General features: G+C 42.0%; 1 protein-coding gene across 1 annotated transcript in view; it reads left to right on the top strand.

The window, feature by feature from the left end:
* CFAP61 (cilia and flagella associated protein 61) overlaps window positions 1–16,592 on the top strand; it is a gene marked incomplete at both ends in the record, with an annotated part of 251,873 nt that overhangs the window by 96,071 nt on the left and 139,210 nt on the right. The window contains 4 exons of the mRNA XM_079719874.1: window positions 2,308–2,434; window positions 6,850–6,927; window positions 9,075–9,281; window positions 12,111–12,245. Coding sequence (XP_079576000.1) covers window positions 2,308–2,434; window positions 6,850–6,927; window positions 9,075–9,281; window positions 12,111–12,245 — 547 coding nt within the window. The remainder of the gene's footprint in view (window positions 1–2,307; window positions 2,435–6,849; window positions 6,928–9,074; window positions 9,282–12,110; window positions 12,246–16,592) is intronic.

The following is a 16,592-nucleotide window of genomic DNA, read 5'->3' as shown; positions in this document are numbered from 1 at the left end:
CATTACTCTAGGAGGTGGGTCAAAAAAGATCTTGCTGTAATTTATGTCAAAGAGTGTTTTTCCTATGTTTTCCTCTAAGAGTTTTATAGTGTCTGGTCTTACATTTAGGTCTTTAATCCATTTGGAGTTTATTTTTGTGTATGGTGTTAGGTAGTATTCTAATTTCATTCTTTTACATATAGCTGTCCAGTTTTCCCAGCACTACTTATTGAAGAGGCTGTCTTTTCTCCATTGTGTGTTCTTGCCTCCTTAGTCATAAATTCGGTGACCATATGTGCATGGGTTTATCTCTGGGCTTTCTATCCCATACCATTGATCTATATTTCTGTTTATGTGCCAGTACCATACTGTCTTGATTACTGTAGCTTTGTAGTATAGTCTAAAGTTGGGGAACCTGATTCCTCCAGCTCCGCTTTTCTTTCTCAAGATTGCTTTGGCTATTTGGAGTCTTTTGTGTTTCCATACAAATTGTAAAATTTTTTGTTCTAATTCTGTGAAGAATGCCATTGGTTGTTTAATAGGGATTGCATTGAATCTGTAGATTGCTGCGGGTAGTATAGTCATTTTCACAATATTGATTCTTCCAGTCCAAGAATATGGCATATTTCTCCATCTGTTTATGTCATCTTAGATTTCTTTCATCAGTGTTTTATAGTTTTCTGAGTACAAGTCTTTTGCCTCCTTAGGTAGGTTATTCCTAGATATTTTATTCTTTTTTTTTTGGCAGTGGTAAATGGGATTGTTTCCTTAATTTCTCTTTCTGATTTTTCATTGTTAGTGTATAGGAATGCAAGTGATTTCTGTGCATTAACTTTGTATCCCACAGCCTTACCAAATTTCGTTGATTAGTTCTAGTAGTTTTATAATGGGATCTTTAGGATTTTCTATGTAGAGTATCATGACATCTGCAAACAGTGACAGTTTTACTTCTTCTTTTCCAATTTGTATTCCTTTTATTTCTTTTTCTTCTCTGATTTCCGTGGCTAGGACTTCCAAAACTATGTTGAATAAGAGTGGCAAGAGTCGACAGCCTTGTGCTGTTCCTGATCTTAGTGGAAATGCTTTCAGTTTTTCACCATTGAGTATGATGTTTGCTGTGTGTTTGTCATATATGGCCTTTATTATGTTGAGGTAGATTCCCTCTATGCCCATTTTCTGGAGAGTTTTTATCATAAATGGGCGTTGTATTTTGTCAAGAGCTTTTTCCTTGTCTATTTAGATGATCATATGGTTTTATTCCTTAATTTGACAACATGGTGTATCATGTTGATTGGTTTGTGTATATTGAAGAATCATTGCGTTCCTGGGATAAATCCCACTTGATCATGGTGTATGATCCTTTTAATGTGTTGTTGGATGCTGTTTGCTAGTATTCTGTTCACGATTTTTGCATCTATATTCATCAGTGGTATTGACCTGTAATTTTCATTTTTTGTGATATCTTTGTCTGGCTTTGGTATCAGGGTGACGGTGGCTTTGTAGAACGAATTTAGGAGTGTTCCTCCCTCTGCAATTTTTGGGAAGGATGGATTTTAGTTCTTCTCTAAATGTTTGATAGAATTTGTCTGCAAAACCATCTGGTCCTGGGCTTTTGTTTGTTGGAAGATTTTTAATCACAGTTTCACTTTCATTAGTTGTGATAGGTCGGCTTATATTTTCTAATTCTTCCTGGTTCAGTCTTGGAAAATTGTACCTTTCCAAAAATTTGTCCATTTCTTCCAGGTTGTCCATTGTATTGGCGTATAGTCGTTTTGTAGTAGTCTCTTATAATCCTTTGTATTTCTGTGGTGTCAGTTGTGATTTCTCCTTTTTCATTTATAATTTTATTGAGTTGAGTCCTGTCCCTTTTTTTCTTGATGAGTCTGGCTAAAGGTTTATCAATTTTGTTTATCTTCTCAAAGAACAAACTTTCAGTTTTATTGATATTTGCTATTGTTTTCTTCGTTTCTATTTCACTTATTTCTGCTCTGATCTTTATGATTTCCTTCCTTCTGCTGACTTTGGGTTTTCTTTGTTCTTCTTTCTCTTTTTTTAATTTTAATTTTTAAATTATTTTAAACATTTTAAAAATTGAAGTATAGTTGATTTACAATGTTTGCACTTTTTTAAATGTGTGTTTTCCAGGTTTTCTAGAATGAAGAATTACTTTAGTAGTTAATCAAACCCCAATGTTATATAAAAATATTTTACCAGGTATTATTTTATATAAGTGTGATCTGTTACTATTCTGTCTCCATTTGGGTGGAGGATGGAATACATATTTTAGTACTTTAACCTGAAAAAGAAAATGTGTCTCTCCTTACCCAGGACCATTAAAATAAGATTAGCCACTCTCTCGGATACTCCTGGTGTTGAAAATCTCGTCAGCACGCTCATGCTGAGTAAAAGCATATTGGAAGATTTACGGCAGTACAACGAGGCTCGCCGGGACCCTGTAAGTACCTGCTATGACCAGACTAGCTTCTTTTCCTCATGTTTTGGGACCATTATGACCCACGTACATTCAACCCCGAAGTTTCCTTGGGACTAGTTGGAGAATCGTGTGGTGGGGAGCGGCGGAGGTGGGGTTGGAAGGTGGGAGGGAGAAGAAAAGAACAAGGAAACTGAGGTTTAAGGAAGTGGGGCTGTTCTTCTCACTAGTGGCCCTATGAGGGCTGATCTGATGCCCTAAATTCTTATCATGGGGCTAGAAAATTTGAACTTGATCTAGACAAATATAACAAAATTAGATCTCAGTGCTTGGAATAGGCAAATATGACCAAGGTTAGTGGATCCTTGGGGTGCCTGGTGCCCATCCCAGCAGCACCCCATTTTGCCCTTCTGGCTGATGGGTGTGTCCATACCCTTGAGGACGCTGGCTGCATCCTCATGGATCGGATTGGCTGGGAAGATCCTGTATGACCAATGCTGGGTTCTCTTTCTAGTACAGCAACAGTACTGTACTTTTGCCATTGCAGAGGGCAAGCTAGCAGTGGTCCTTAACATCATTGCTACTTTCTTAAGGACCAGGCCAGTTAACTTCACCAGACATGGAACAATGCATGTAGCTAGGGAAATGCTTAATTACTTCTTGATGAATTGTATTAAAAAGTTTTTTTCACTGTAGCATAACCAATAAAAAGTTTGATGGCTTTCACAGTTTGAATACGCCACATAACGAGCACCTGTTTCAGGAAACAGACTGACCCCAGCCCACTGGAAGTCCCTTTCAAGCTCTCATTTAGTCACTCTTCCCCCAGTCAGTACCACCTTGACTTCTAAGATCATAGATGCCTGGCTTTTGAGCTTTATTTAAAGGGATCATACAGTGTGTTTTCTGACATCTAGCCTCTTTTGCTCAGCAATGATTGTGAGATTCATCCACATTGTGCTGTAAAGTATTGATACTTCATTGCATGAATATACCTCAATGTATTTCTTCATTCCACCTCTGGGGTCATCTGGCGAGTTCCCAGTTATGGGCTCTTTTGGATAAACCTCTCAGTTAATTTTAAATTCATCAAGAGGGAGACAACAAACTCTAAATGTGGTGAGATGTTTAATATTTATAAAGGCATTGAATTAAAGTAAAACTTCCCTCCAGCACATGTTTTTTTTTTTTTGTTTTGGTTTGTCTTGGTCTCTTTGTTTCTTTTTTTGTTTGTTCCTTCCCTCCTGGCTCACTGACACGGGGGTCTCCAAGACATATGCAGGGAGTCTATGAGGTAAAAACTATGCTCAAAATAAGAGTAAGAAATTATTTTCCTTTTCTGCTGAGTTGATATTCAGCAGAAAGGCAATGGTGGGCAAAACCTCAGGGACCTCAACGTGGATCGAGGCAGTGTCACCAAACTTCCCAGGGGCCTTCGAGTTTGCTGCGATGCACTCACAGCAACAGGAACAGAAAACCCATGACGGGATGTCACTGTGCACCAGGAGAATGGCTAAAACAAGGAAGAGTGACACCACTCAGGTCTGGTGAAGGTGCAGGGAAATTGGATCGCTCCTATGTTGCTGGTGGGCATGTGAAATGGTACCCCTGCTCTGGAGAACGTTTTGGCTGTTTCTTAAAAAAACAAACAAAAAAATGCAACAATCATCTCTGAGCATTTATCGCAGAGAAATGAAGACTTGGTCACAAATGTTCATAGCAGCTGGAATCAACCCAGATGTCCTCCAACAGGGGCATGGGTAGGGTGAGCTGTAGCAATTCCATGCCATGGAATAGTGCTCAGCAGTGCAAAGGGATGCACCAGTTTTTTTTTGTTTGTTTGTTTAAGTAGAGTTGATTTATAATGTTGTGTTAGTTTCAGGTACAGCAAAGTGATTCAGATAAATATATGTGTATCTATACAGTAAGTCCTTGTTGTTTATCTATTTTATATATAGTAAGTAGTGTGTATCTGTTAATCCCAGACTCTTAATTTATCCCTCCCTCCCCTTTCCCCTTTGGTAACCATAAGATTGTTGTCTATGTCTGTGAGTCTGTTTCTGTTTTGTAAATAAGTTCATTTGTATCATTTTTTTTAGATTCCACAAATAAGCGATATCATATGGTATTTGTCTTTCTCTGATTTACTTCACTTACTATGGTAATCTCCAGGTCCATCCATGTTGCTGCAAATGGCAAAATTTCATTCTTTTTATGGCTGAGTAATATTCCATTGTATATATGTACCACATCTCCATTCGTCTGTTGGTGGACATTTAGATTGCTTCCATGTCGTGGCTATTGTCAGTAGTGCTGCTATGAACATTGGGGTGAATGTATCTTTTCAAATTAGAGTTTTCATCTTTTCTGGATATATGCCCAGAAGTGGGATTGCTGGATCATATGGTAGTTCTACTTTTAGGTCTTTAGGGACCCTCCATACTATTCAGGAATGCACTGTTGATTCATACATCAGCTTGGGTGGATGTCCAGAGAATTATGCTAAATGGAAAAATAAGCCAGTCCCTAGAGGTTACATACTGTATGATTTCACTTATATGACATATTTGAAATGACAACATTTTAGAACTGGAGAACAGATCGTTTGTTGCCAGGGTTAAGGATGGAAGTGGGACAGGAGGCAGATAGGTGTGGTATAATAGGCAACCCACGAGATCCTTGTGTTGGAACTGTTCAGTATCTTGACTGCCGTGGAGGACATATGAACCTACACAGGGGATAAAATTGCATAGATCTTAATACACATACACATACACACACACGCGCGTGCACGTGCGCAAGCGAAATGGCATCAATGTGGGTTCCCTGCTTGTCATATGATACTAGTGTTTTGCAAAGGTTACCATTATGGGATACTGGGCAAAGTGTAGAAGGAATCTCTCTGTATTGTTTTTTACAACTGCTGGTGAATCTGCAACTATCTCCACAGACATTTTAATTAAAATTCAAAAAAAGGGAAAGCCAGTTTCCCTTGAAGCTGTAAACATTAACTTACTAAGTCTTAGCCCTTGAGTACATGTATTTGCAGTATTCTGTGTAGCAAAATGAGACGTGCGCACACCGCTCTTGGCTGCAGACTGAAGTATATTGGTTGTTTCAAGAAAAATGTTTCTGCAGTTGTTTGAATTGCAGGCTGAAGCAGCACCGTTGTTGTCACAGAACAGCTGGCAGACAAAATATGGTAATTCAGTCCTGGGGAGTTGGCAGACTTTTTCTTAAAAACGAGTGAGGTGAGAGTGTCACTCCAAAGAAACAACTGACAGCATGTGTTCCCCCATGATAAAGTCTATGCTTTCAAGAAAAAATTAGACTTTTAGAAAGTCAGTATCTGCCATCATGAACTTGACAGCTTCCCAAAACTTAAAAAAACTTTTTCTGATGAGACTGGTGGTGATATTACCAAATGTAATGTTTTGATATTTTGTAATGAAATAGGTCAACATTTGGAAAATCTGCATAAGCTTGATGAATCAATATTTTCCAGATAGACAGTACACGATGTTACAAAATCATGCATGGGTAAAAGATTCAAAGTGCAAAAGAGACCAATAAATTTTAATGTAGTAGGGTATGCAAAGTTCACTGACATGGTTTCAGAGCCACATTGCAACTTATCTTTAAAACACTACTTACTACATGTTGAGTTTTGGTGGCACATCAAAGAATATCCATAATTATCTGAAAATATTTAAATACTTCTCCCTTTTCCAACTACGTATCTCTGTGAAGACAGATATTTTTTTGCATATATTTCAACCAAAATAACATGTTACAACAGATTGAATACAATACAGAAGTAGGTGTGAGAATCCAGCCGTCTTCCATTAAGCCAGATATTCAAGAGATTTGCAAAAATATGAAACAATGCTACTCTTCTCTCTAAATATTTTTATCAAACTAAAACATGTGCTTTAATTAATAAATTCAACAAAAATTAATAAAAGAATTCAAAATTTTCTCAGTTTTAATTTCTAATATAGAAAATAGTGGTAGACATTACATACATGAACCAAAGCTCTTTAGCATCCTCAGGACACAGGGGACCTGGAATGACAGTGTTTGAGAACCACTGATGTCATGCTAAAGAAAACGGATTCCCAGTCAAAGGAATGTGGTTTGAATCAATACATCCATCCCGTACCAGCTGGAGATCTTGGCAAGGCAGCCTCCCAGGCCTTATTTTCTCGTAAATGAAGTAGAGATGTAATGGTAATACTTACTTCAGAGGGTTGGAGTGAGGGTTAAATGCACACAAAGAGGGCATTTAACCTATTACCTGGCCCAGAGGTAAGTGGTGATAGGATGGTGGCTTTATCATTGTTGTTATGTGATCACGGTTGAAACCCTTTATTGACAGCTTATGGAAACACTAATAGCAATATTTTTTAGGGTCTTAAAATATTTGCTTCTCTTGTCAGGATGGAACACCACTGCAGGCATTTGTAGCCGAAGTTGCAGAACAAGTAGTTGGCATTGCAGTGATCAGAGACGAAATGGTAAATTGTGAAGTGGATACTACTTCCCTTGATCGTGCCTTTTCCTCTCGTGAATTAGCACACAATGCCTCTTTTGAAGTTTCATTTTTACTTATTTAGGATGAATGTCTTCTTTTTCTGAAGGCTGTAGATCTGCTTGTATCCCACTGGGCAGCCTTTCAAGTCTCCATTTTTTTTTCGGTTCAAAATATTTAAAATATTACAAAGAGTACATGAAAACATTCACCATCTAAAAATTCAAATAACCTTCCACCACCAAAAACAAGTCCCAGCTCCCTCCCCAAAGGATTACCACTATTGAGAGTTAGGCATTTATCCCTTCCAGCATTCTTCCTGGCACTTATTTTCATGCATCGTGTGCATGAGTTCATGCGTGTCTGTGTGTGTAAGTGGACATCTAATTTTATTTTGTCCCAGTGCACAGCCAGTTATTCCAAAGTATTTATTACTGAGTAGTCCATTCTTTCCCTACTGATTTAAAATGCTGCCTTTATATTATTAAATTTCCATGTGTCTGTGTCTATTTTTACTCTCTGTTCTGTTCCATGGATTTATTTGTTGATATCTATTGCACTATCATGTGCTTTGGTATCTGGTGGGGAAGTCTTCTCTTATTTATATTTTTTGCCTAAAGTTTCTTGGTTAAACTTGGGTATTTTCTTTTCCAGCTAAACCTTGTAATACTTACTATGAATTTATTTGTGCCTATGTAGATTTTACAGAACAATTTAGGCAGAACTGATAATTATAACATTGAGACTTCCCTTCTGGGAACATGGCTGTTGGAAGATACCCTTTATCATGCTAAGGAACTTCTCTCCTATTTCTAGTTTACTAAAAGTTTTTGTTACGCATGGGTGTTGAATTTTATTACATGTGTTTCGGCATTTATTGAGATGTTCGTATGACTTTATTTCTCTAATGTGTTCAAACTATCCTTGTTCTTGGATTCATTTCTCTTTTGATTCAATATATCTTTAAGAATTCTTGGAGAGTGAGTGGAAAAGGGTAGGGTCTCTGAGTCCACACACATACAAGTTTTCATCTGTCCTCACACTTGGACACTCATTCAGCTGTGAATAGAATTCTTATGCAAATTATTTCTCATCAGAGTGTTGATGTTTTTACTCTCATTATCTTCCAGTATCCAATGTTACGGATAAAATACAGTCTGATGTAAATAAATGTATGTATGTTTGCTTTCCCTCTTGAGAATTAGTTTTTCCCTTTTATTCCAAAAATTCTTATGAAGTATCTTATGCCTCTTTTGAGCTTGGGAACATCTTTCTTCTATGATTTCACTAATGATTTCTTGCCTTTCATTTTCTCTATTCTCCATTCCTTTTTGGATGGAAGTGACCCTTCACTGTCTCTTACCTTTCTTCTTGTACTTTTTAATCTCTTGTACTTCTTACTCTTCATTCTAGGAGTTGTCTTTGATTTTATCTTCCAGATTCCTAATTTACTGTTCAGCCACATCTAGTCTATTATCCAGGCCTTCTACTGGAATTTTAATTTCAGAGTTCATGTGTTTAACTTCCAAGTCTCTTCCTTGTTCTCTTATTGTTCCTTTTTCGTAGGAGCTTGTTTGTTATGTTTTATGCGAGATCCTTTTTTGGTATCTCTGAGGACACTGAGTAGAATTTTAAAAAAATTCTCCTCCGTTTGCTAGATAACCTCTGTTTCCCCTGGAGTGAGTTGTATGTTTCTCTAACTGGTCTTTTGCATTCGTCAGTTTTCCCCAAAAGTCTCTCCATGTCATGAATGAGAAATTATCAGTGTGGATGGTTGGCATGGGCTCTTTGACGGTAGTGTGTATGTGCTTCTCCATTGCATTGCTCTGGCCACTGGGAGGCTGTCCATGAACAGGGACTCAAGGCTCTCCAGGTTTTTAGCACAGCTGTGAGGAGCAAATCCCAAAGCTCTGAGCCACCCTCCAGAAGTAAGCCATCAAAACAAGTGACTTCCAGGAAACATAAGTTTTAGCTTTTAAAAAATGAACAATGAAAATGAGATAGTAAATAATAGGAGGGAAAAACTCGTCTCTCATTATTGTACCTAAAGTCATTTTTAAATGATGTTTCTCAGAAAGTGCACGCCGTTTGTTTAAAACCTTCTTAGGTGTCCTTTCTCACCTCTTTTTTTAGGATATAGAGTACATACGATCCCACTACAATATTGAAGACTTCATATACTTTAGTCACCACCAGCGCGAAGAGCATGGCCACCTGTATCACTTTGCCCTGAACCCCATTTTTCAGCACTACACCAAGTTTTTTCTGAAGGAGATCCTCCGTTTAGGATATAAGTCCTGTCTCTACTACCCTGTTTACCCGCGAGCCAAGGAAGGCAAGGTAAAAGAATGTCTTAAGTCACTTTTCAAGCAGATCTGTGTCACGGTGTCATTTGTGTCGTGTGCCATATTTTATTTCTTCTTCACTCCATGTATTTTGATTATAATGTGGCTCTGAATTTCAAATGGCCATATTGAGTTTGGTCCTCTTCTTACACTACAGTGAAAACCCAGAAGGCTTTGAATTTCTGAAACCATCACAACCCATATAATTAGTAGAACAAATTGTTGGCTTTTCCATATCTACAAAGCAGACACTGAAAGCTATGGAAAAACACTCTAAGGGATGTGAAAATCAAATTATTTCTCATGTGAATTAGTGAATGCCAAAATGCCCTATGAAGTTCTTCAAGCAAAGAATGTTCTAGTAGTGAACCCATAGAATAAATTAGCTCAGTCCTTAATACTGGTGTGCTATCACGGCATTGCAAAACAGCAGTATAACATCCCCATAAAAGTGATGGATAAAAAGTGGAGATGTGTGTTACTAATGTAACCTTTATGTAGTAGATACCTCTATGTCTGCATAATACTTATACTTACGGAGAGCAATACTTCTATAACAAACACGTGTCTACTGTGTATACGTTATGTTTATTGTGCACAAATAGCAAGCTCTTGCTTCCTGCTTCCACATATCCTGCTTCAGTCTCCTTCATAGCACTTCTCACTCACTCACACTGTCTTGTGACGTAAAGCTGGAGCTGTTTGTCCTGTTCAGAGCTGCAGCCCTGTTACGTAGGAGAGTCCCACACAGTCACACGCGCTCACACGTGCTCACACGCAGTGTCCTGCTTGCTCACAGGCAAGGGCTTCTCGGAGCTGGATCCCCAAGCAGTTCTTTCCTGCAAGATGGTCCCTCTGTCACTGACAGTGTTGATGCAGACTTGAGGGGTGTTGAGAACTGAACCCCCAGGTAGAAATTTCTACCCTCCTAGGTAGAAATTGTCCCATAAGATCCCATTCGTGACCAAAAACTTTCTTAGGCTCTGCCTAGAGTCTGACATTGTCACGTTTCTTCTTAGTTACCATGGTGAGCTAGGTGGGTTTTTTAAATGCTCTGAATTATTAAACTTAAAAACAATCTAAGGTATATGGGTACATACACATAACAGTAATTTTACCAGTGTATCTTATTTGACAAATGCCTTTTGGGGAAAAACAGAAGGAATGGAGGAGAAAGAAGAAAAAACATGGAAAAGATAGGTAGCGAATGTAGAATATGCTCTAGTGATGATTTTTTTCCTATCAAAATGCAGGCCTACAGCAATGTGAATGCCTCAGATTTGAACCTGGGACATGGGAAGTTTAACAGTTTTGCCTGAAAGTCCTGGTCCTGCACAATTTCTTTGTACTTCACATTTGGCCAAGTGCCAATTTGGTGACCTTTAAGGATGTGATATTACATTCTCAGTTTCTATTCCCAATGTTGCCTGCCTGTGCCCAGTTGGTAGAAAGTCCTCTTGCATGCATCCTAAAAAATGGTGACTCGAACTGAACTCATTGAGTGTTCACGTATTTCCCTCCATGGTGTGGAATTAGGACCATGTTACGCACTATTGTATATATAACATAGAAACACACTTGGAAACAGATTTCCTCTCTGTCTGCACCTCTAGTTGATTTAGACACGTACATTTAAATAAGTGCGAGAAGCAATACGAAATAGTACAGGTAAGAATCTCCAAATTCCGCTATAAATCCCCAGTTGACTGCAGTACAAGTGAGCTTTTGGCTGCCATGATGAAGACGGTTTTCTCCACACCCTCCTGCCAGGACATGTACTGAGAGCTCTTCCAGGCTTAAAAACACAGCTTTGGCTAGAGATCCCTGGGTTCTGTTTTTCAGTGTGTAAAATCAGGCAGTGAAGTTCAGTAGTGAAGGATTTTAGAAATCCCCTCCAGAAGCTCTTAGAAAGGCCTAGGGGCTATTTTTAGAACCACAAATAAGTCATGTGTAAACCACGTCATTTATTAAACTACAGCTACAGTTCCGTTTTACTTTTTTTGCTTTCCAGGTTAAATTCGGTAAATGTCTCGTTAAAAATTTTCGGTTTGACAGTTTAACTCTTGAGGTTTACACAGTTGAAATACCCAAAGCTTAGGGGTTTCACCAAAACCCCTAAGATTTCATAAACGTGAAAGAAATAAAGACCACCATATTCAGTTTTCTCTGCCAAGTCTAAAAATTGGATAAAATTAATATTTAAAGCATTCACCTAAAACATGATTTATTGTAGCCCATTTCAGTAAGCATAAATCCAGCTCATAATTTAGTATTAATATAAAGCAGAATAATCTGATCCAGCCCCCTTCCCCCTCCACTCCCCCACTCTCCGGTTTTATTCTTTTGTTTTAAAACACTTATCTGATCAACAAAGGTCCAGCTGAAGTAGCAGTGACTTTCACAAACATGAGGATTTTCACATCTGCGCCCTATTGCCCCTCAGATGACAAACACGCAAAGGTTACCAGGACGCAGATAACACAGCTTAATGGGGTCAAATCGAGCTGATTCATGATCGCTACGGAGAAGAATATCCTCCTGGGGAAAATACTTGTGCTGAAAAATCCCATAAACCAAACCACTTGTTTATCTGTCATTCCCACAGAGATAGTAATGCAATTACTCCCGTAATTATCTTCATTAGTGTCAGGCATTATCTACAATTCATTCCTCTGGTCGAAGAGTATGTTTGTTTATTTGCTGGTTTCCCGCCCCCCTCCGCTTTGGCCGGGTGGGGAGTTTTGTATTTGTCGAGGCGCGCGCCGGCAAATGTGCGCGCGGCTCCCACGCCCTTCCCCCTAAAATCGAGGTCGCTGTCTCCCAGTTCCAGAGCTCCAGCGCCCACTCGCTGACGTCCGCCCTCCACTACTTGGTTCCCGTGCGGCCCCGACGACAGATTGTCTATCCCCTGGAAAAGCTTGGCATCAACGCCCCATCAAAGGAGGTCTCCAAGGACGCGGTGGGTAGCCGGCGGCAGCAGGCGGGGCGCAGTGCCAGCGCGGGCGGGCGAGCGGGCGGGCGGGCGGGCGTGGCAGATGGGGCGGCGCTGCGTACGCAGAGCCGGAGCCCAACGGCTGCTCCTTCATCCCGGAGCCCAGGCTCCCTCCCACCGGCCCCTGCCGTAGGGTGGTGCCTCCGCAGTGAGCCCGGAGCAGAGCGGGCGCCATGTGACGCGCCACCCCCCCTCACAGGAGGGACGCCGCCGCGTGCTGCTGCGTCTCAGTACCAGTGGCTTGGGGTCCACCTCCCAGCATCTTTCTGGGTTTAGCCCCCTTGCTCCAAAGCAGACTCCCCTTTCCTTCAGGCTCTGCTTTCTCGGTTTGAGATCCTAGGTCTGGCTGCGTGAGGACGTTTGGGGCTGAGTCCTGAGCTAGGTTTGTTCCCTCCTCCTGGAGTCCGCGTGATGAACAGGAACGTCTCAGCTGTCCTGGGTGGCAGGGGCTTTGACCTTAGAGTGCACAGTCCTGGGACACTCTTAGTACCAGAACAGGAAAAGGGACCAAACAGAACTAGATTTCGCTTTCAGTGGAAGTGTACACGTAAACAACCATACACAGAGCCGTGTTCAGGAACTTGGCTGGAAGCGTGACTTTGTCAGGCTGACTTACATGTAAGCTTGTACTGTATGTGCACACTTCCACTTAAATACGGTAGAAAAACACCCCTCAGTGGGCCGACACTTGTTCTTTGTGAGAGAGAAAGTGGAAAGTTTAAACTCTCCAAACGTTTAGCAAAGGAGCTAAAAATGGTGCTGGAAATGGTGCTCAAATCAACACCCCAGTTTTGCAGGACATGCGTCACCCCACGGCCCCCAGCTCCAGCTTTACATATGGGGGGTGGGTCCACCAAGACCCATCTTAGAGGCAGCTGCTTACTGTGACCCAGGCTGCTCTAAGTCCTATGTAAAGTCCTAAGTCTTTATATTTGTAAAATAAAAAATTTGTATTTATTTTCTAAGTTCTAACTTTGTATTTGAGACTAAAAACAAATAACAATTCTTTTGCCCTCCCCAAATCTTCATTATGGAAAATGTGAAGCATGTACAAAAGTAGAGCAAGTTCTACGAAGCAGGGATTTTCCTTCTGTCTGTGCTGAGGGACCTCGTCGTCTTCTTTTTTAATGTACAATCCCTCATAGACTGATAGTTTTGTGAAATGTGAATTCTTAGAAGGAGATTAAAAACAGAGACCAAATTCAGGTCCTATTATTTTATCACTAGGTTTAACAGACACAGAATTACTCTGCCCACTTTCTCTAAAAGCTTCTGAAGGCAGATGGGCACGTGTTTCAGCCCACACGATGGGCTGTGCAGAAACAGCTCCAACAGGTTTCAACTCTTGGCCAGTTTTGCATCTTCTACAGCCCCACCCACTTCTCCTTTCTCCCTTATCGTCTTGCAACAGATACATGTCATCACTTCATCCAAGACCACAGATGTGTCCTTAGGTAGCAGGGCCCCAGCATCACACTCTAGAGAGGAAGGGGCCCCGGGCAAATCTGCAGGACCGTGGGGTCGACCACCAGGTGGTCTGCTGGTGTGTGGAGATCCTGGGATTAGACTCTTGTGGAATGAGAGCCAAGAGAGTGTGTCGGGGTCAGGAAGGGTGACCTCATCTATATCCATCACTGAAACACAGCTTATGTGACGTCCTGCTGATCCCAGGAGAAGGGGCCACAGGTTCAAAGTACAGAGATGTAGCTTCTGTGTGAGAGGTGCTGCCCTTTTGCAGCCACTGCTGAGATGCCTTTGAGTTGGGATAGACCATGTGGCCAGGCCGAGAGAAGCCCTCACACGTCGGCGGCAGCCCGCAGCCCCAGCACCTTCAGCTGGTCCTCAGGGAGTGTGAGTGGTATGGCTGGGGGGACGGGGAGCAGCACAGGGCTGCCACCTGGTATCAAGAGCCGTGTTCCTGAACCTCTGGAGCTTCCGCATCCTCACCCCACCCCCAACCCTGGGAATCTCCAGAACTGGATGACTTTGAGGTGAGCTGGAGCTCCTGGTGGGGAAAAAGCCAGAGAAAACATTTTGTTTCACTTAAAACAACCCTACCGGGACTTCCCTGGTGGCACAGTGGTTGGGAGTCTACCTGCCAATGCAGGGGACACAAGTTCGAGCCCTGGTCCGGGAGGATCCCGCATGCCGTGGACCAGCTAGGCCCATGCACCACAACTACCGAGCCTACGCTCTAGAGCCCCACAAGCCACAACTGCTGAGCCCGCGTGCCACAACTGCTGAGGCCCGCGCACCTGGAGCCCGTGATCCGCAACAGGAAGGGCGTCCGTAGTGAGAGGCCCGCGTGCTGCACCTAAGAGTGACCCCCGCTCACTGCAACTGGAGAAGGCCCACGCACAACAGTGAAGACCCAGCGTGGCCACAGATAAATAAATTTGTAAATAATTAATTAATTAATTAATTAATTAAATAAAATGATCCTATCATGACTTCCCAGGTTGTTATGAGTTGAAATCATTGCTTACATTTAATAAGCTTTTCCATGGCCGTCTCTCTGTGCTGTGTCCCCACAGAACCCCGGCTTATTTCAAGACATAGCAGAGGATGGATTTTGTTTAATTAATTAATTAATTGATTGATTTTGGCTGCGCCGGGTCTTAGTTGCGGTACGCAGGATCTTTGTTGCGGCATGCATGTGGGATCTAGTTCCCCGACCACGGATCAAACCCAGGCCCCCTGCATTGGGAGCACAGAGTCTTACCCACTGGACCACCAGAGAAGTCCCCAAGGATGGGTTTTTAAATCCCTGCTCCAGGAAGACAACCGCTTACCAGATGGGTGGGGCTGATGCTGGTATCCGCCACTTTGTGCTGTGTTGTTTACTGTATCGGTGAATTCTGACTTTTTAAGAAGTACTTTACTGCTGCTTGTTATACTTATTCTTGAGAAGGGTTTAGTAAAGATTTAGATTTAGTAAACAAGGTTTAGTGAAAATGTTAGAAATCTTAAAGTTGGACCAGAGGATTATCGAGAGCATAATCCACATGGGATGAGCCTAGACGTTCAAACGTTAAAATACTACATTACATTATTTTAAATTTTAAAAAACATTGTAGGCGGATTTAATGTTTTAGGCTGATTGTCTGAGTCAAGGTGAGCCATTTGGAAAAATGTTTGGGAGGGCTTTCTATGGGGTCCTAAGCACATTGATTTCTTAGCAGAGCAAAGAGTATTGCAGCCGTTGAAGTTGAGCGATTGCCTTACTAAATGAATCTCTCTTTGTCCCTTTAAGTTTTACACTCCCCTCTGCCCGGAGCTACGAGCAACCCTCAGCGCCCTCACATGTCCGCACCCTGCTCTCGCTGGGCACTGGCCTTTCATACTTTTTATCCCATCTCAGACTGACCATCCGTTCCCTGGCTTTCACCTAGGAAGCCAGTCTTCAAGGGAACAGATCCCTTCAGGCATGAGTAATGGGATAGAAAGCGTTTCATCTCGGTGGGTTGCCAATTTGACTCTGGCACAAGCCAGCGGAGACTGAAATTCATCACTGCGTGGCAGGGTAGTGTTCTCCCCTCATCCCAAGGTCAGGTAGCTGCTGCCTGGTTTAGATGAGTCGCTGTCCCTGCCACCAAACTGTCCCTGTCATTCGTATCAATTGACAGTGTGCCCCGTGTCAGGTCACAAGAAAGGACCTGGAAAACATGTGAATGGTTTTCATCACACATCACAGAGGTAGGCCCGGAAGATTCATCATGTCGCCACAGTCAACCAGCAGAGATACGTGGCTAAGAGAAGGCTTTTTCCTAACCGTAATCCACGTGGCATGGACCGAGAAGATTCGTTTCTTAGCTTGAATGGGCTGTCTTGGCCTGTGCATTTGCACTCTGAGAATTATTCTGATGGGAATTTTTAATGAAACGAATCAGTGTGGCCCACTTGCAGGAGAACTATGATCAGGGAAGTTCTCAGAATTTGGCTGAATGAACTGATGGCCATATTAAGTAAAGACTGTGGACCATTTTGACCCACACTCACTTTCGGGTGGTTCCTTGGGCAAGCTGGCTTGCTGTCCTTCCTACCTCCCTGTAGGGATTCAAAGATGACCGTGACAGGGGCCCTGTCCTCGGGGAGCGTACAGCCCAGTGTCAGTATTAACGTGGGACTGCTCAGGGCTGTTTAAACCAGGGATGGGAGAGGCCTGCATGGGTCCCTGAGAGTGAGAGCCAGACTCGGGAGGAACAGCCCCGCCGGGGTCAGACCTGTTCTGCGGAATCCGTTGGGAGGGAATGTGTCTGGTCGGAGGCATGGTTTCCTTTCCAAGACTGGGGTTTTAAATGACTCTTACTTGTC

Source organism: Hyperoodon ampullatus (genome assembly GCF_949752795.1).
Source record: "Hyperoodon ampullatus genome assembly, chromosome: 14".
NCBI lineage: Eukaryota > Metazoa > Chordata > Mammalia > Artiodactyla > Ziphiidae > Hyperoodon > Hyperoodon ampullatus.
This window is presented reverse-complemented; position numbering and strand designations above follow the sequence as displayed.